A 21,076-nucleotide genomic window follows, 5' to 3' on the forward strand; every position below is an offset into this window, starting at 1 on the left:
GCATTTCTGGAGTAACCTCTCCTCCTCATTTATAAAGTGAGCTGATAATACTTTCCCTGAATGGTTTTGAAGAAAAAATGACGGGCAACATGTGTATACCCCTTAATTTGATGATTGGTACTTGTAGTCCTTGGAAACTGCCCCATCCCTTCTGGGGTGAATATATCCATAGTACCCTTTGCAAAGACAGATATGAATCATCTGTACAGATGGTACAGATATGTAGTAAGATTTTAATGCAATAATTCTCTGTGCTTAAGAGAAAAATCTGTTTCCCAGAATAAATTTAAAAGGCATAGCATATCTCTATATCTATATATGTTTAATATCTTACATATTAAAGTTATCCCTTGTATATTAAAAGTCACACACATATATGTATATACGTATCTATATACACGGGGAATGTGTATATGTGTGTGCAACTTTTAATATATATGACTTTCAAGAGATATAATTGTCTCTATATGTGTCCCTGTGTGTACGTGTGTGTATGTATAATTGTTATTTTTGTTTTCACCAATCAGGCTATCAACATACTGGGATTATAAGCGAAAGCAATGTAATCACTTTGCAAGTTATGAAGCAGTGTGGATTATCCCATTAACACACTTTAATCCATGTTAATTTTCAAATTTCTCGTGTATTCTCAAATTCTTCCGGTTTGCAGAACTTACGTGGAACTTCCCTTTATGAATGTCGCGATTCTGTCCTGTGCCTGAGTAACACATCCATCCTCATTATGCCGTGTTCTCAGCCTGACCACTAGAGGGAGCCACCCTGCAAGAGGCGAGGTCCCCCTAAAGCCGGCGATCAGCCGGGCCTTGATCAGAGAGGCACACGCTGGAAATTACCAGTAGCATATTTCAGATTTATTAAAAAACACATAGGTAACGAGGCAGAGATTTGGCTAGGAATGATTTGGAAAGGAATTGAAGGCATTATTCCACAAAACATTCACAGTTGTGTGATAGAGGCAGAGAGCAGGGAGGTGCCTTAGAAGCATTTGCGGTGCACAATGGAAGGCCCGGCTTCGTCGTATTCCTGCTTGCTGATCCACATCTGCTGGAAGGTGGACAGGGAGGCCAGGATGGAGCCGCCAATCCAGACAGAGTACTTGCGCTCCGGAGGGGCAATGATCTGTCAGCCAAGATGAGAAAGAAGGGTCGTTAGTGCAGGAGGCGGGCACCTGGGTGTCCGCCCACGTCCACATCGCGCCTGTGGTTCCTACTCAGCAGAGCCGCTTGGCTGTTAATGCTAGGGGTGGGAGAAGGCTGCAGAAGGCTGCAGAGATCCCCCAGCTGGCGCTCTTGTTTCTCTGGCTTCCTCTGCGCAGTCGATTCCAAGCATTCATAACTCCCCTACCCTGTCATTGAACACACAGAATGGTGGCCCTAAAACGTGCTGTGGCCTCCACTTGAAAACCATGACAATGCCGCTGACTTCCATAAGCTCTACCTCAAAAGTCAGCGTGACACACACTTCCTGCAGGAACTAACGCCAGGGTTTTCAAAGGAGAAGTTTCAATGGTGCCAGAACTTAGTAGGCAAGTGTTCCTTTCACCTGATTGAGGGCCCTGCTGCTCTCTGAGATTCTGCCCACCTGCCCTGTTTAACACCGAGAGACCCATCGTCCCCTGTGGGGGTGAACTTTCCCCTGCAGGAGTGCCCTCTGAGGCTGCCTGCGCTGGTGTTTTCTCCTCGTGTTTCTTAAATAAACGAATGGCTTAGGCACAGAGAGCAGTGAAAACTGTGGCTAAAGGCTTTGATTTCTGCTAATCCTCCAAGCTCTCATTGAGCGTTTATTTCTTAATACAAAGAGCTGTCATCTACCGAGCACTTCCTATGTATCAGACACTATGCCAAGCATTTTATGTGTGTGTATTAACTCATTTAATTCCTATAAGCACTTTGAAGAGTAAATATTAAATTACTCCTTTATTACCTGCTTGTGGCTGACACAGGTTTAAGTAGGCCCAGGTCACACTGATTAAATCAATATCAGACCCAATTCTCAAATGGAGGTTCCCCTAGGATTTTGTTTTGTTTTAGTTGTAAAATAGTCTTCTCATTTGGGGATAATTTTACATTTTCAGAAAAGTTGCAAAGAACTCTAAGTTCCCATCATCTAGTTTCATCTTCCCCTCATGTCCCAGGTATTTCATGGTGCTCTACGCTCTCTCACCACACTGGGGCCCAGAGTTTCACATCCATTTCTGTTCAAGAAGCCAAGTGCGGAGAACTAGCAACTGCCCAACTCTGGCGACAGCCTGTCTCTGTTACATGCCCTGGACTAAGCTGGCTCCATAGGAACCCAGCAGCTGCCTTTGTCCTGCTCCTCCCGTGTGGAGTAAGAGGGAGCTAGAGCTGATCAGACGGGAAGCCAAGAAGCACAAACCCTTTGGGAAACTGTCCCTCTCCTCTCATCCCGAAGCCTTTTAGGGCAGAACTGTGAGAGCCTACCATGGAGACAGAGCGAGCATGTTTCAGTCTGGCACACTCTGTTATGTTAGCTGTATCCCCTTTCCACAAAAGGAGAAGGGCACATACATAACAGAGAATGTGTTTCAATGCTTTTCCTGCGTGTGAACTGCAGTAGATTCATACCTCTGCCTTTTTCCTGCAACACAGGTCACAGGCTCCCAGCATGGCCTTCTGACTTCAGAGAGTGATAAGAGCCTTTGAGAAGTCACCAGCCACATGTAAGTTTGCCTCTAAAGAATGATCTCCATTTGATCTCTGCTCTGCCTTGACTGGGATGCAAAACTCACACCAGATAGGGGCCCTGAGTGGCTCAGGCACTGAGTTTGGTTATCCTAGAGTCATTCTGTGCTTCTGAGCACTTACATCAAAAGGTGTGCCAGACAGAGATGAAGGTAGAAGTCTAACTCCTGGCCACGGAGACGGGTCACATTAGTAGGGGAAGAAATTGTAAGCTACAGTATCTATAGTGTTTAAACTGCTTCAGAGATAAGTTTAGCTCAGCTGTATTTTTAAAATATGTTCTTCATGTGAGATACACTGTTTTGCCATGAAGAACAAAAAAGGGCGTATATTTTGAAGAGATATGAGCACATGGGGAGCTCTGCTGACCTTGACTGAAGCTGCTGAAAGTAGCTGAGAGCTAAGGATAAATATAGATCAAATTTTGTATGAAATTATTCACTTTTTCGTGTGAACTGGATCAACTTACATCCTGTGAAGGATAGGACTGTGGATTTGTGCCCATAGCCTAGCCATAGAAACCCCAAGTGAATGTGACCCCAATGTGGTCTTTGAAGAGTCCTTCTCATGTGGTTGGGAGCACTGCCAGCGGGTCTGTCCCTGAATAGTACCTTGATCTTCATGGTGCTTGGCGCGAGGGCCGTGATCTCCTTCTGCATCCGGTCAGCAATGCCAGGGTACATGGTAGTGCCCCCTGAGAGGACGTTGTTGGCATAGAGGTCCTTCCTGATGTCAATGTCACACTTCATGATGCTGTTGTAGGTGGTTTCATGGATGCCAGCAGATTCCATCCCTGGAAAAGAGACACAGGCCATGGTCCTTGGGTGGTAGATAAACACGTTAGACATGGAAGACCAGACTTGAGCATCTGGATGATCTTACACCGACAGGGGCTGGGTGGGCATAATAATGTAGGAACCACCTGCCGGGGAGACCACAGGGCCTTGTTATCATCCCTGTCCTCCGCTTCCCACCTAATGAGGAGGGGGCAGCATCCACCGGGTGGGGCTCCCAACATAACATCATTGATTTGTTTGTAATAGACTCACTGCTCTGAAACTCACTGTTTTAAACGATGGATGAAGCCTCAGATTCCCTGCAAGTGTTCCCACACTGAGCCAGGACTGCAGCCCCTCAGAATTCTGCCAAGTCCCTCTTTGGCTGCTGCCCCCCATCCTCTCTCCCAGGAAAGCCAAATGGTGCTGAATCATCAGAAAAATGTTTTGTTCTACTTAGAAAAGGCTTGTTTTTTCCAATTTTGGTAAGTGTTTTTGGCTAAATCTTTTGTTAATTTCTGATGTGGATCTTTTGAAAAGAAAACCTCTAGGTGGTCCTTCACTTTTTGCTGTGCTGTGAGATAAGAATAAAGTTAACAATAGTAGGATCTAATTATCATTAATTCCTAACAGTTTCTAGTGATTACCGAACGCTCATTTTCGCCAGGCACTAGGCTACATGCTCTGTATTTGTCTCATGCAATTCTCACAGCCGTCCTGTATCGTGAGGACCATTACAGTCTTCATTTATACATGCAGAGACTGAGGTTTGGGAGGCCAAGCGACATTCCCAAGATCAAGTAGAACTAAGGCTTAAACCCAGGCTCACCCTCCCAGCTCCTGCCTCTGTAAACAACTGTGCAAACCTGTCTCCGTCCTAATGTAGTGACAGGTTCACTGTGGGGGTTCCCCCATTTTTGTCGCCCCTACCCACCATTCCCCAATTCTCAGCATTCAGCACACCCTATGGTTCCACTGTGTCCTAAGCCCAGGCAGTATTTCATGCTCTCACCATACACCAAGAACGCTTTCTTGGCTTGACTGCAACATAGTGTTTTTCCCAGCTTGCTCACCTCTTCTCACCTTGAAACTGTAATGCTTTCCCTGCCCCTAGTTTGGAAATGTTTTGGTCTTAGGGATCCTGTCATTTGTCAGAAGGGCCTTGGTAGCCAAGGCTGATCGGATACGGAAGAATAAGGTGACTCCCCTTCTCAGGAAAGGGGGGTCTGCTGCCTACCGATGAAGGACGGCTGGAACAGGGTCTCGGGGCAGCGGAAGCGTTCGTTGCCAATGGTGATCACCTGCCCGTCAGGAAGCTCATAGCTCTTCTCCAGGGAGGAGGAGGATGCAGCAGTGGCCATCTCGTTTTCAAAATCCAGAGCTACGTAGCAGAGTTTCTCCTTGATGTCCCGGACAATCTCCCGCTCAGCTGTCAGATACAAACATGGCAAGCATCAGGGTCTGTGCCGTCGTGAAGATCTACCTGCCTACTTCAGTCTCTCCCTCAATACACGTTCTCAGAAAAGACTGTCAGGTCAGTAGTCTGCAGTCCAAACTCCAAGCTGATAGTAACGCTGTAGGACTGCCAGAGAACCACCTCTCCTCCGAGTTGAGAGCCTCACACATCATAGACCGCAGTCTATGTAGTCTGGAAAATCCAGAACAGGAACAAAATGAGCTGGCTAGAGAAAGTGCAGAGTCAGGATCCTTTTGTGCCATAACTTTTTTAGGGTAACTAATCACCCTCTATTTGTTCTATTGCATTTTCAGGACTGAGTCAGCTCTCTGGGGCCTTCCCAGTTTCCAAAAAGCCTCAGAAATCATGTTGCCTGGCCCAGGTACAGTGCAGCTCATACCCTTTGCCCATTTAACACCCTCCAGAAAGAGGTAGTGCCTGCTGAAGACCAGACCTAGTCCAGAAGGCTCTAGCGGTGCACAGTGAAGGTGATATGGAAGCAGTAGCTAGCCTTGTGCCTTCCAGACTTCTGCTCTCTGAAGCTCTGGGCTACTGCTTACAACTGAGCCCCTGCGATCGTTTGGAGGCATGTTGGGATTCTTTGTGGGAAGCGGAGGAGGAAAGCAGTTCAACTCCATGTTGCAAATGGAGACTTAAACATCATCAGGGCTTAAATTCAGAGCCTAGAAATAAGCCTCAGGCATGTCCAGAAATCTAAAAATCTGGACAATTCCAACTGGGCAAAGGCAGGCTGGAGCCACAAGGAGCCCAGGACATCCAATGCTTCTGGCGGTGCCCGACACTGCCCTCTTGTGGAGCAAAATGTGGTGCACCAGCTGAGACTGAAAGACGCCTGTACACGTGTTCCTGTCCACTGTGCTGGCAAAAAAACAGCTAACGTTATTGAATGCTTCCTCTGCAGCAGGCACGCCACACACATTATAATTTAATACTCATAACAATCATGTGATATAGGGTCTATTAATATTTTACAAATAAAGATATTGTAGCATAGCGGGTTGGCTAAATTGTTCAAAGGTCACAAAGCTAGTAAGTGGCAGAGTTGGGACCCAAGTCCTGTCTAGATGTCTCCCGTGGTCACCAATCACCACATCATGCCATTTTTAGTCCCTACCTAATCTTTTAAAAATTTTTTTTAATGGGAAGGGACTTAAAAATGTTCAAGTAATGCAACTCTGACCGGCTCATAACAGTAGGTGGCTGTAACTATTCTCCTCCAGGAAACAGCATAATCATTCTGCAGTCTCACATAGCAAAACAGGCTGTGCTTTGCTCCGTCATCATTCAGGCCTAGCTATTTGCACGTCTTCATCCCATCGTCTCCTGGGAGAGTGACTGTGTTCCGGATGCTACCGTGAGCAGCACACACCCCATGTCCTGCCCCCGTATCTCCCCAGGCCTCACCAGTAGTCACGAAGGAATAACCACGCTCAGTCAGAATCTTCATGAGGTAGTCAGTGAGGTCTCGGCCAGCCAGGTCCAGGCGCATGATGGCGTGGGGCAGGGCGTAGCCCTCATAGATGGGCACGTTGTGGGTGACGCCATCCCCAGAGTCCAGCACGATGCCTGGGGGACAGTTGGGCATGACAGAAGTCACCACAGCAAATGCTGAGTGGTCACTTGCTGTTCAAGCAGAAGGAAGCCTTGGGGAGGGGCTGCCAAGCCTCTTTAGGGATAGGAGGAAAGAGGGCATTCGCTAGGAGAGGTGAGGTGGGAGAGGGCAGGGGAAGATGAAAGAGGGAGGGGCAGGAAGAGGGAAGCGGTAGAAAAAGTCCTGCTAGAAATGGGAGGACAAGGGCTGATTTTAGGGCTGAGAACGGCCCTGTCGATTCTAACTCACTCTCCCCCCCCATCTGTCACCCCCTTGTGCATATGACCAGCAAATCCCATCACTGGTGGTGCAGTCAGCCACCCCCCACCCGCCCCCAACCATCCCAGACACATACCAGTTGTACGTCCAGAGGCATAGAGGGATAGCACTGCCTGAATAGCCACATACATGGCTGGGACATTGAAAGTCTCAAACATGATCTGCAAAGCAATCCAAAGAGCTGAGTTAGGGTCGGTGCCTAGCTGACAAAGAACATTCAAGAGAGCACACCTTCTTGACGAATGCAGATGGGCCTGCCTGGCTCTGGACAGAGGGGACCAAGGTGAAGGAGGGTCAAGGCAGCCCTGGTCACTTAAGAGGAGAATTGCAGGTGTGAATGGACAGATCATCACCTGGGTGGCTGGATGGATGGGGAGGGGAGGAGGAGGCCCCGGCCCTGACTTGAAAGTGACCTGGGAGACTTCTCCAAACTGATAATTGACTCATGGGAACGTCATTCCAGGTCTCTCAACTATAGCAGGGGAGGACTTCAAACTAGATGAGCTCTTAGGCTCTTCCAGTGTAGACAGCCCAAGACTTATTAACTACATCAAAGCCAAAAAAGAAGACAACATCCATGTTTTGATTTCTCTGGGATAAAGAAAGGGACATTTTAAGCCTAAGGCTCAGATTGCTTGGGATTAGCCCCAGTTCTATGTTTTGTCTGGGGTTCTGTTTAATCTGTTCTACTTTTTTTGTTGCTGTTGGGTCAGTGTAGCCCTAGGACCTGAGGCCCCTCTGGCTGCGGTAGGAGGGGCCCTGATTCCTCGAAGGCAGGAGCTGCCAGGTCATAACAGAGGACCATGTATGAGTGTTGTTGCCCCAGCTCATATAGTCCAGGGACAGGAAGAGAGCCAGAGTCCCTTCAGGTCACTCATGAGAAGTCTGTACATCAGGAGATGTCCTGGGGCCTTTATTTCTCCATCTGCAAGGTCCTTGTCCATTAACCAGAATGTCTGACATCATTTGCTCTAGAGCCATAGTTCTCACTCATTCTTCTGCCTTCATGCCATTCACAGGAGCTATAACTGTCATGAGAAACAATAGCTCTTGCTCTGTGAAGTGGTCCCCAGGCAGACAGGGGTTCCCCTGCTAATAACTATGTGGGTGTAATCACCAAAACCTCCTCTAAGGGAAAGGCCCTGCAATTGTTTACATTTATAATTCTCCATAGCTGAAAGACCAGGGGCTAATTTCAGCCTCTGCCATTTCTTGCTGTGTGACCTTGGGAAAATCACTTACTGTATCTGAGCTTTATTTCTGGATTTGTATAATCAGGATAATAATAGTTCCTGTTTCACAATGTTAGGATTTAAAGAGACAATGTGTATAAAATACTGATCCCAGTGCTTGACCATAGCAAGTGGGGAACTGATATTAGATGTTATTATTTAATAGTTCTTTTAAACTAAAAATATCTTCTGCCTGGTAGACTGGATGGTATTTTCCTGTAAGGTGTTGAACTTCAGATAAGTGACAATAATGATAATAATAACATTTTTTGTTGGATGTTTATTAGGGCATCATGATACATATTTATTATTTTGCCACCTTAATCTTCATGATATAACATTCAATCCTTTGAAAATAGTACTAATAATGTTCCCAACGTACAGGCAACTAAACTGAGTTTTCACAGACAACTAAACTGAGTTTTTTAAGGTCGCCTAACTGATAAGTAATAGATCCAGTTTTTTGTCTGACTCCAGAACCCAAATCCTACTGCACGTTCTATTGCCTTTTGAAATGGTGCCTTAGACATTTTTAACCTAACATGTCCCCTTTTCAATGAAATCTTTTAAATTTCCTATTGTTCCTGGAGACACAGGGCTGGATCCTGCAGGAAGGAGGTTGCCACGTCTGTTGATGTCCTGCTGGCTCGGGCCTTCTCTCTGCTGTCCTGCATTAGCCCTTACTAACAGGACTTTCTCCAAACCCCAAAGGGCTGGGTGCAGGGTGGATCTTTACCTGGGTCATTTTCTCTCGGTTGGCCTTGGGGTTCAGGGGTGCCTCAGTGAGCAGGGTCGGATGCTCTTCTGGGGCAACACGAAGCTCATTGTAGAAAGAGTGGTGCCAGATCTAGCGAGGGGGGAGACAGAGGAGAAAGACAATGGCATGTGGTTGTGGGCACTGCAGATCTCAAAAAGGGACAGGGATGAGCTGACTGAGACTGAGTCCAAGGGAAAAATGACAAGCACTCATGATGTGCCCAGAGTTTGACAGATGCAGAAGCTCAAATAGAGGGAGTACCCAGGTCCTTCAGACAGGATGTGTAGTGGTTAGGAGCTCTGCATTCAAACTCCACTTCTCAGCTCTGTGAGCTTAGGCAACTATTTAACCCTTCTCAGCTCCAGCCTGGTAATAGGTGGATGAAAAGAATTAGTATGTACCCCACTGGGTCTTTGTACAAATTAAATAAGAGGATCCTAGAGTCCTACATATTCAACCCAGCTGCTGGCCCAGAGTCAATGTCACTGTTATTCAACGATATCTTCATTGCTTCCTCTTTCCATTTTAGTTCATGTTCATGGGAAATGATTTCATTTCATAAGTAAAAGGACAAATGAATGCGTATGTGAATAAATGGGGCTGATCTCAAAACCCGCCTGCCACTATTAACGCTTCTAGAGAAATTGCCCTTTGCAGTGTACGTGGAGAAGAGAACAGGACTCCCTGCCTCTCGTACCCACCACCCCCTCTGCACTCTAGGACTGGGAGAAGCTTTCTCTGTTGGCACAGACTGGACCTTCCATTCAGGGTCACCAATTTAGACTTCCTCTGTTTCCAAAGAAGCCCGTGGTTGTGGGTGGAGTGTTGGTGTGAGTGTACTTTGAACATGGTACATTCATTTTAAGGCAGAGCACCCTCTTTACTTCCTGAATACCAAAAAGAACAAATGATTGTGAAAGGTGTAAATTAATTAATCTTTAAGAGCATGAACATTCTCTGCCAGTACCAGGAATATAGATTCACCCAGAATTAAAACGAAACAAAACAAGAACTGCTGGTAAAAACTGCTGATTAATTTATAAGTTAACAAAGGCCACTTGAAAGATCCTATCTTGTCCCAGTTCCTTTGGTTTTGAATTTGTGGTTTTTAGAAAGGAAATGATACTCCTGAAATTTCTGTTCCTTTGATGGAGTAAAAGCAGCAGAGTGTTCAAGAAAGCCCGCCAGTCATAACAGCCAGCCTCTCTCTCTCACTCTCCCTCCTCCTCCCGGAGAAGCTACTTTAAATTTAAGTTTTAGAAATGAGGATTTTTTTTTTTATCACCTTCGGTAGCATGCCACGGAGTCATAGCTCACAGCAACCTCAAACTCTTGGGCTCAAGCAATTCTCTCACTTCAGCCTCCCAAGTAGGTGGGACTATAGGCATCCGCCACAACGTCCAGCTATTTTTAGAGATGGGGTCTTGCTCTAGCTCAGGCTGGTCTTGAACTTGTGAGCTCAGGTGATCTGCCCGCCTCAGCCAACCAGAGTGCTGGATTACAGAAGTGAGCCACTACACCCGGCCACAATAAGGATTCTTTTATACTAATAATCTCTTGCTGGGAGCAACAAGCAACAGCAATTCTGTTGATGAAATGCTGTCAGCTCCATGGAGAAACTATTTTTCCACTGATATGAATGTCTTCCTCTCCCAGCAAACTTTAGTCTCACCAAATCTAGAATCTTAGATTAAGCAAACCTAATGATAAGCAATTTTTGTAGAGAGATAGAGTTTAAGCATTACTACTGATACATTCTAGCAATAGTATATGTTTTTCTTTTAACTAATACATATATGTGTGTATGTGATGAGTTTATAAATGAAAGGCCAGATGTTTTGGTTCTAATACATCTTGCTGCATTTAAAATTTTTTTGTCACTTTCTCATAATTCTTGCAGTTTTTCCTTGATCATTGGTGTCTCTAAAATACCTAATAGCAAATATCAAAATCTTAGGATTAAATCCTAAGATTAAATCCTGTTCTTGTTAGCTCTAAATGTACCTGAAAGATAAGTTCTTAGTGCAACAGAGAAGAATGATTTAAAATTATTTATTTAAAAATTTTTGAGAATGGTTATTATGCTTCAATATTTTGCAAAATGTATTTTTAGAGACAGGGTCTCACTCTATTACACAGGCTGGAATGCAGTGGCACCATCATAGCTCATGATAACCTTGAACTCTGGGTTCAAGCAGTCTTTCTACCTCAGCCTTGTGAGTAGCTAGAACTAGATGTGTGTGCCATGATGCCTACCTATTTTTTAAAATTACTTTTTGTAGAAATAGGGTCTCTCTATGTTGCCCAGGCTAGTCTAGAACTCCTGTCTCCTACCTTGGCCCCCCCAAAGTGCAGGGATTGCAGGCATGAGCCACCATACCCAGTCAGTATGTTGACAGGCATTCAGAACTGTGCTAAATCTAGAATGGACTAGTCCTCTTTTCTATGGTGAAAAATTTAAAAACCTTTCTTTAAGATATTCAAAATGAGTTGGTGAACAGTTTTCAAGAATGGGCTAGTTAAGGCTATTCCCAGGTTTTCAACTTCTCTTTAGCCCTGTTGTGCAGAGAGGAATAGACATGCAGACTCTGATGAAAATTAAAGGAAGGCTTATTCTCCATGACCCTGCTCGCCCAGTGCTGGTCCTAGAGGGCGATCCAGTGGACATGATCAACAGAGACCATTAATTCCCAGCCCTGGCAAAGGGCCATTGTTCCGATCTATAGGATTGTCTCCCTTTAATCAGTTTATGAATCCTAGTAGGCAAGAGGGTTTTTTTTTCAAGGGAATATTTCAGGATTTTTTTTTTCAGTGAGTAACAACCCAGAACAAACATGCACAAATGAAAGAGCACTTGAGCAATGCTAGCCAGCTCTTTCCCCCAGCAATTTGAGCTCAGCAGCTGTGGGGATTGTGCACCGAGGGCTGCCGCTGCGGCCAGCTCCCCTACCTTCTCCATGTCGTCCCAGTTGGTGATGATGCCGTGCTCTATGGGGTACTTCAGCGTCAGGATTCCTCTTTTGCTCTGTGCCTCATCACCCACGTAGCTGTCTTTTTGTCCCATTCCCACCATCACCCCCTAAAAAAGATTCAGTGCAGTCTGAGTCAAACTCTCCCAAAACTTGAGAATGATTACAATCAAAGCACAGAAGGTTACATCACTGAGTGGCAAGTTCCTCTTTTGGCACCAACAATAATAGGAGTCTTACTGTCATTATGCTTTTAAGTAACATCCCATCGTTGACTGGAAACAGAACTGAATCAGCCTCCAAATAATAAGCAACACTGTGGGAAAGGCAACTCGACATTGTATTGTAAATTTTTATCTTCTATCTATTCCTTCCTCTGCTCTCTTAGGGCAGAGATCGGCTCTGTCTTATTCACCACTATAACAAATTGCCTGGCCCAGATCTTAGCACTCAGTAATCATTTGTCATAAGCATATATCAAATTTTATATATTAGTTAGATGAAACTGTACCTCTTATAAGTCCTTTAAACCATATTTTTAAAGTTGCCACATACCCAAAAGTACATGAATACTATTTTTATATTTTTAATCATTATTAGCAAAAGCATTACGTCTACAAATAAGCACTGGATGCTTGATTTCTGATGGATAAACCCATACTAATCAAGTTTTAAGACATTTGCCTAAACCAAGCAGCTGCATTTTAAAAAATCATTTTGTTGAAGGTTAAAAAATTCCCTATTATTAGATTTTAAATTGCATTGGACTGATTATTTTAGAAGTGCAAAACACTCATAGCTCCTACGGATCCATAAAATAGTGGTTCGTGCAGAATTATCTTCACTGCACCAAGTTCAACACACAAGCTTCATTCATTGCTCGAGACTTCTATGTCTTATTCTCATGCATAGACGCCAAGCTGAGAGCCGGAAACATCCATCAGATAACCTCAGTGTGCAAAATGCATGTCTGATGTGGAAAAGATTTTTACCACGTAGCTGCCACCAATATTCTGCTTATACACAGTATGTAAAATTACCATGTGGCTATTCAAGTATATTTTGTTGATGACTGACGTTATGTAGAATTTCATTTGGTCTCAAGGCTTGCTTTCATCTAACACCAAACTCCATGAAGTTGAGTGACCTGGGCTTTTATTTTAGTTTCTTCCCAAAGAGTGGCTATGGTATACATAAGGATAACTTTTAACTTTGTTTTGTTTTGTTGTTTTGAGACAGTCTTACTCAGTCGCCCTGGGGACAGTGCTGTGGCATCCTAGCTCACAGCAACCTCAAACTCTTGGGCTCAAGTGACCCTCTTACTTCAGCCTTCCAAGTACCTGGGACTATAGGTGCCCACCACAATGCCAGGCTAGTTTTTCTATATTTACTAGTGACAAGCTCTCACTCTGCTCACCCTGTCCTCAAACTGCTGAGCTCAAGCAATCCAGCAGCCTCAGCCTCACAAAGTGCTAAGATTACAGGCCTGAGCCACCATGCCCAGCACTTTTAGCTATTTCTGATGATGATTATGTGACAGTGATGATGATGACTGTAGTTTGACAAGCACACTTGGAAAGGGGGCAGACCTTACATCTGATAGACAGCCACCAGATAATCTGTCTACATTCTATATGAAACTGGCATTTACTCTTGGACATCAATCGCCAAAGGCATATTTTTAACAGTTACCCACCTTCTGGTCAGAGAGTGATAAGCAATCTGTGACTACACATGGACACGAAGCGACCTAATCTGTAGCCCGGTTCTCTCTCTGTTCCAATCAGAATTTTGCTCACCTGATGTCTGGGACGTCCCACGATGGATGGGAAAACAGCCCTGGGAGCATCATCCCCAGCAAAGCCGGCCTTACAGAGCCCAGAGCCGTTGTCACACACCAAGGCAGTGCTGTCCTCTTCTTCACACATGGTGGAGCTGCTTTACACGGTTCTGTGGAAGACAGGGGGAAGCAGCCCCGCGGCAGGTGAGCAGGCGAGGCCCTTACCTGACCACTCTCACCTCCAGGCTGGGCTTGGGGGTTTCCTCTGTTCTCCTAGCACTCGAAGTTCCTTAATTAGACTATAACCTTCTGATAAGCTGAAACTCCGCCTCCCATGTTTATACAACCGGCCCTTAGCACAGTGACTGGTGCATCTCATATTCTCATGATCACTTTAATAATGGGCCAACCCAGTGACAGAATGAAGAACTGAAGAGCACAGACAGAAATTTGAGACTTGGAGACCAAACCTTCTCAAGGCTGAGTCGCTTCTACATGTTAACAAAATATCTAGGGTTTCTTGTCTGTATCAACCCACACACAAGTTTTTCTGGATAGGCTATAGGCATTTTGCATTTTTTTTTTTTCCGAAAAGACATATTTTCAAGGGAGGGGCAGCCTATGAAAATTTAGAAATTTAAAAATGTCGATGTGTTTAATGTGAATTTTAAAGATAAAAACATTTTTTGGATCTGGAAGACTTCATTTTACCTTCAGAGAAAAATTAAAATGAAAAAATTCCTAAGAAGGTGCTTTAAATTTTAGGGGTCGTGATTATCCTCCATTAACAAAAATCACTGTTAAACTAAAAATGCAACCAGTGATGGTGAGTCTGATGAATTACACATCATGTAATAGAATACTTTTCTGCCATTAAGAAGGATGAGATAAAGGATAAGCTATGTTCTTATGTAAGCATAATAGGTTAGAGACAGTAACATTGTACTCTCCCATTAAACATATATTTTTTGTATTGCAAGAGATTAATCCTATTTAGCAAGACATTGACTAGGGTTATTTTGAGGTGGTTGGTTGTGTAAGTGTTTTTATTTATCTTCTCTGGGTTCTGTAATTTTTTAAAATGTTCTAAAATAAACATATATGTTTTTAGTAATAAAACATAATTTTAAATAACTCACTTTTAAGCATGAATCCTTTGACAAAATTGGCTAGAGCAGAAATAGCCACTTACAAATTTTGGAAATTAAAGGCCTATTAGAAGACCTTTTCATCCAATGCTCTCATTCTCACAAATAAGAAAACCCAGAGGAAGTGATGTGTTTGAGGGCATGCAGGGTGCCAGGGACGGAGCACTAAGCAGAGATGGGGTGCCCCTTGGATACCCCTGGACTACTCCTTGGCTTTCGGTTCAGAATCTCCTCCATTTTTCTGAGCAGAATTAGGTGGCAGTGCTCTGGAAAGGGAAAGACACCCAGGCAGAGGTCTCTGCCTGGCACTGAGATCTCAATTAGGGTTTCAAGTTGAGGTTCACCATCTTTTAAATTGATTGCACATCCAAATCTAGCTTCCAAGAAAACTTCTAGGAAGTAGGAAAAGAAAATAGCTATTATCATTGGAGTTCAGCCATACTGTTCTCACACAATCAAAGCTGCTCCTTTCTAAATACCCATAATTTCCACAGAAGTGCTTCAGGTAGCATGATCCTTTCAGAGATTATAAAATTCAGTTGAGATGATACATTTTAAAATCAGAGCATGTCAATATTATCTCCAACCGATAAGCAAGGAAATCGAGACTTGAGGAGTTGGAGTGACTTGTCCAAGATCCTTGAGCTGATAAGCTTCAGGACAATGGAAATTATAAGACTACAGTGATTCCAAGGTTGGACTCTGGAATGTGTCTACATACATTTGAGTCAGGGCTCTACCACTTGGAAGCTGTGTGATGTGATAAGTCATTTAATACCTCTACACCACAATTTCCATAAATGTCAAACAGCAATCAGGATGGTACGTTACTTGTGCAGTGATTATAGAGATTCAATTTCTTTAAAAATGCTTCCTAAATAATTTACAGTTGCAGGCTACAGAGTCTCCTAAAAGTTTCCATGCACAGGGAAAATGGAAAATTGTAGCTATATAATATATACAAATATTCATCATAAAATTTTACAAAGAAGTGGACAACATTTAGAGAATATTTTGTAAATATCTTGTAAAATTTGACAGTGAATATTTTGTAAATAAAGTTACCTTTACAAATTACATACAATTTCCCATTTTCCCTATGTATGGTGACTTTGGGGACACCCTGTATAAATCCTTAATAGAAGTTTTATCGTCATTATGATTCATATCATTCTATGATTATTATCATTATTCTTATCTTTCTATTTCTAATCTTTGCTTTCTTTCCACATTGCCAAAGGCTTAGGAATGAAAACTTTCAACATGTGAATTTCACTTGCAAGAATGGAATTTATAAATGGCTCATCCTTTGCTTCCCCAGACACTGAATTATGTTTGGCATTCCTGTGATTTGGCTTCCTTTCCAGCAGACTATGCAGCTTTAGAAAAGAGACAAGGTAGAAGCAGCTCTAAGAGGCCACCGTGTCTGTCAGAGGCGGCCAGGACCAAGGAGTCAGCAGGATCTCTGAGGCTGTGCCATGCACCCTTGAAAAAGCAAAAGTAAGGGCTGAAAACAGGGTAAAACACTGAGACTCAGGATGGTCTGAGAAGAAGAAGGTACAGTCACCACAAACATAGGGATGTCCTTTAACAACCTTTTTCTTGGGCAGTGATGGTTTGGGAAGAGTATTTGAATATACTCAGTGAAAGTTGCCTGGCCCCAAGCATCAGCAGAATGCAAATTTCTCAAAATTCAGTAAATGTATTTTTATTTGACAAAAAATGCCCAGGAAGAGTTTTATAATCTCTAAAAGGAGTACTGCCATAAAGAAGATGCCTTTGTGCCCCGCAAAAGAGCCGGCTGGGGAGTTTAGAACTCTTATCGAACCTGAATGAGCAGCTCAGTTTGGAGCAAAGCATTTCCTAATTAGGTAAAACACGCTGGAACGGCTGCTTTTGGAACTGCACCCGGGTCAGGGGGTTTGCTCCAACAGACCAGAGCGTGCATCTGTGCCAAAAATGAGTCGTTAGCGGGAGGGGAGGGGGAGAGAACGTTACAGTTCCCAGCTCATTGGTCTGGAAATGCAAACCATATTTAGTCATGAATTACAAAATGCAAGGAAAATCTCCGCATGAAAACTCCAGTCCTGCAGAAGCTGCCAAGCCCTGATTTGCAAGCGAAGTTCATCCGGGGATGGGGATGGCAGGGCTGGCGTTATAGTCACGCTCGCCTCAACAGGCTGAGAGGAACTTAAGCTGAAAGAAATGCAAACCAGATGTCCCATGGCAGAGACACACAGCTGTCAGATGTAAGCGCTGCTCCCTTCAGCTTTGCAAAGAATGCTTCAGCTGGTCACCTGCTGTGCTCTGCTGCAAGGGATCACTGATGCAGATCCTGAGACTTAAATTTGCAGTTACACTGACCAGATAGAGATTTCCAACATAAGACACTAGCAACTGGAGCCAGGGCAGTCCAGAAGCAAAGACACAAATTCAGCCCAAATCAGGGACTAGGCAACTATCCTCTGTTCACTTCCAAAATCCACTTTCAGGCACCTTAGCGAAACCAAAAGTACAGTCCAGTGAAAAATCTGTGCTGAATCTGAACCACGAGCAAATCTCAGAGTTTCTCTTGCCTAAATACGTATGTATAACTTACTGAAAACAGCTCATGTGCAGACCTGTCAGGTTCTGCAAGGTCCTAGCAGCTGTGTAAACTGATTTCACAGGTGGCAAGCATGAATAAAATTTCATCCTATCTTTTTCTCCACCTCTTCCACCACACCAAGCAACCTATTAATCTTGTCTTTAATATTAGATCATTACAGCCAAAAGCTACAATCATTTTAGTACAACCATCTTCATTCAAAAATATCTGTGCATGAATCCAGCCAAATCTCTGCAGACAGCATCTCATTATACTGGGTAATAAAAGAGCCACTTAAATCTATAAGTCACATCCCTGGGCTGGTGCCACTTACCCTGACAGTGCTTGGCCGGGCTTCTCCAGCTGGGTGGTGTTCAGGGAAGCCGAAGACAGAAGGGTTATATAGCCCCTTAGCCCGCTCCCCTCCCACTCGCTTCCCAAACAAGGAACAAACACAGACTTCAGCCGGTCCTTCAGTCTAACACAGCCATATAGGGACCTCAGCACAAAACTCTCTAATCTGGGTGGCCGGAGGCCTGGGTCTCTTCCACTGCATTCCACTGCTCTGCTCATGAAACGGGAGGCAGCTCAGCTGCCTGTGGGAGATAAACACCTCAAGCCTTCAGAACAACTGCACAAATGCCCAGAGATACCGAGCTAGCCTAACGGACAGATGCAGGCGAGGTCTGCACATTCCTGGGGAGATGGAAGCATGCTGTCATGCTGGCATTTCAGGCCATTTCCTAAGGAACTTGAGAGCAGAAAGGGTGTGCCTCTGAGTAGCATGGACTTGTAAAAACTTCCCTGTGAAGGTGATCCGTTGTGAAGGGAGACATTACTTCAGTGACCCACAGATAGACAGAGGGAGTGATGATTGTGTGAGAGTCACACTGTGTCTGTAAGTGAGGTCTGGGGGGTGGGGGATGTGAATGAAAATAGGAATTGAAGAATAGACACAAGGTGGATGGGCCCATGTTTCATAAAGAGGAACTTGGAACTCAGCATTACTGTAAACACTTTAATTTGGTGGGGGGGTAGATATGTCTACTAATTTGCCACTGAGCCATTTAGCAGCATGGTCAGTGGCCATCCTCTGACCACAGAGGGAGTTTGAAAGAGAAAGGAGAATGTTTAAAGGAAGGTTTTCTAGCCCCCTCCCCCCCCCAATGCCTTTGGCAGGTAATAGAGAGACCAGGTGACTCTCACATTTCTCAAAGGTACAAGCTGTCATCTCAAATGCCTATGGATAGCTTCAATGATTGTACACGTGTCTACTCCCCTTATCCAAGCCAATGTTCTAAATAAGTTCATAATATAAATATTTCTGATGGAGGCTATATTTCTGGACTGCTGACATGGGAGAAAAATCCCAGAATGAATGACTTTATGGTACAGCTGTGACCAGCTGTTCACTCATGTTTCTGTCAGCTCTATGGCACGCACACACACATACAAGAACTGGATGATAGAGTATTAAACAATTTAAATAGCTTAAGACCACACCATAACAGAATTTCTCTATTATTCTACCAACCAGAAAATACAACCGTTTGAGTGTTTCAATATGAAGACACATTACACCATACACGTGGGCATTAAACCAAATCGAGAGGTTTTTATCCCAGTGATCATATCATGTAAAAATTCCATACTTTCTTCATTAGGAGGGCAATTGGAGTAGAGGTAGGATCCCCCTTCCTCCTGCTTCTGACCCTAGTAGTGTGTGTGTAGCCCTTAATAACTTTATGAAGTGGCCATTTCTTTTAACACCACAGAGAAGAGTTTTGGCATTCACCCTGGTGATTCCTGTATCATTCCTTCCTCAGTGATCATACTGTATACCCACAGCCCTGACAGTAATTAGACCACAATGAAAGAAAGAGTCATACTAGACGAGAACTCAAGGTTTCATTTTCTTACAAGTTTTTTTTTTTTTTTAATCATCTATGATTCGAACCAGGGAGGACTTGTTACTGAAAATAAATTTCTGAGTAAGTGATTAAATGGTTTTACTCTTTGAGATTTATACTTTCATATCCCATCCAAGTCTCTCCCGTGAGAGAAAGCAGCACTGAATGGGGGGGGGGGTGTGTGTACAAAGAAAGCTCCAGTCGAGTGGCCAGATATCTTCGGTATCCAAGGAGTTATGGAACGAATAGAAGCACAGCAGCGTCTGCTACCTCGGTTGCCGTTCAGGGACGCCATAAAGTAAATCCCGAGCTGTAAGCACCATTCGAGCGTCATCTCCAGACATGTTCTGCAAACATCACGGGCCATCTTGATAACGTTATTCAGTTATGATTTATTGTAAGTTCCTTGAGCACTAGGATAATTTTTATCCTTTTTGGAATCCAGTCCAGAGCAGAGTTAGTAAGCATGGCTCAATAATTACCTAAAAATTTGTTAATTGTTCTTTGTTCCCAGCACCTCATGTAAATACTGGCAAATATCCATATACTCTGGATATTTGGTAGGGAAAATTATTTTCTACTGGTGCTAAAAAATTGAGCCATAGAAATCGTTTCCCCTAGACTGATCACACTCATTAGTTATCATTTTGTCTGAAAATACACAGTGAGAACAAAGCATCTTTTCTTTTTTTTTTTTAATGTTTATTTATTTATTATATTTTGAGACAGAGTATCACTCTATCACCCTGGTGTAGAGTGCTGTGGTGTCATCATAGCTCACAGCAACCTCAAACACTTGGGCTTAAGTAATCCTCTTGCCTCAGACTCCTGAGTAGCTGGGACTACAGGCGTGTACCACTATGCCCAGCTACTTTTTCTATTTGTAGTAGAAATGGAGGCTCACTCTTGCTCAGGCTGGTCTAGAACTCGTTTGCTTAGGCAATCTACCTGCCTCAGCCTCCTAGAGTGCTGGGATTACAGGCGTGAGTCACCATGCCCAGCAAAGGAATCCTTTCTATCCCCCTTTCTTGGAATTCTCCAGGAGAATCTAAGGCCAAGTTCTAAGACAGCCCTAATAGTTGGGCTTGTTGCCTGAGCAAATGAGTTCTAGACCAGCCTGAGCAAGAGTGAGACCCAGTTTCTAAAAACAGCTGGGTGTTATGATGGGCACCTGTAGTCCCAGCTACTCAGGAGGCCAAGAATTTGAGGTTGCTGTGAGCTCACCACAGCACTCTACCAAGGGTGGCAAAGTGAGATCTATCTCAAAAAAAGAAAAAAAAAGAAAAAAGACAGCCTTGATGGAAGAGGCATGAAGCCTACCTAGCACATCTGTAGGGATTTGCCAGGCTAGGCTCTGTTTTTCATTTCAGCATAATCAGAATTCTTCATGGGATATTTTACTGTTGTTGGGACAAGGTAGTGCTGTGTCATGCAGGTTGAAGTATAGTGGCTCAACCGTGAGGCTCACTGCAGCCTCAGACTCCTGGAATTAAGTGATCCTCTTGTCTCAGGCTCCCAAGTCTCTGGTACTACAGGTGAGGTCCACCATGCCTGGCTAATGTTTTAATTGTGTGTGTATATGTGCGTATGGTGTGTGTGTGTGTTGGTGTGTAAAGATGGGGTCTTGCTATGTTGCCCAGGCTTGTTTCAAACTCCAGGACTAGAGCAATCCTCCTACTTTGGCCTCCCAAAATACTGGGATTATAGGTGTGAGCCACTGTACCTGACCTTTTTATAGGAAATTTGATTTGACATCTCCCACAACTGTAAAGGATGTTATTTGGGGGACATTCTAATATTTACTAGGTGTTATTAATTTATTTTCATTTGGTTCAAAATTTGAGAAA

The 21,076-nt window shown here is 43.9% G+C and overlaps 1 protein-coding gene across 1 annotated transcript; it reads right to left on the reverse strand.

The window, feature by feature from the left end:
• Positions 1–850: 850 nt before the first annotated feature.
• On the reverse strand, positions 851–17,799 carry ACTA2 (actin, alpha 2, smooth muscle, aorta). Its single transcript, XM_003783685.2, has 9 exons — positions 17,654–17,799; positions 13,604–13,754; positions 11,786–11,914; positions 8,815–8,925; positions 6,923–7,007; positions 6,381–6,542; positions 4,737–4,928; positions 3,335–3,516; positions 851–1,140 (listed from the first exon to the last, which is right to left on the reverse strand). Exons 2-9 carry the CDS (start codon positions 13,730–13,732, stop codon positions 997–999), a joined length of 1,134 nt encoding a protein of 377 aa, XP_003783733.1. The 5' UTR covers positions 13,733–13,754; positions 17,654–17,799; the 3' UTR covers positions 851–996.
• Between the last annotated feature and the right edge of the window lie 3,277 nt (positions 17,800–21,076).

Source organism: Otolemur garnettii, unplaced genomic scaffold, assembly GCF_000181295.1.
Source record: "Otolemur garnettii isolate 467f Iridium unplaced genomic scaffold, OtoGar3 scaffold00008, whole genome shotgun sequence".
NCBI classification, from domain to species: Eukaryota; Metazoa; Chordata; class Mammalia; order Primates; family Galagidae; genus Otolemur; species Otolemur garnettii.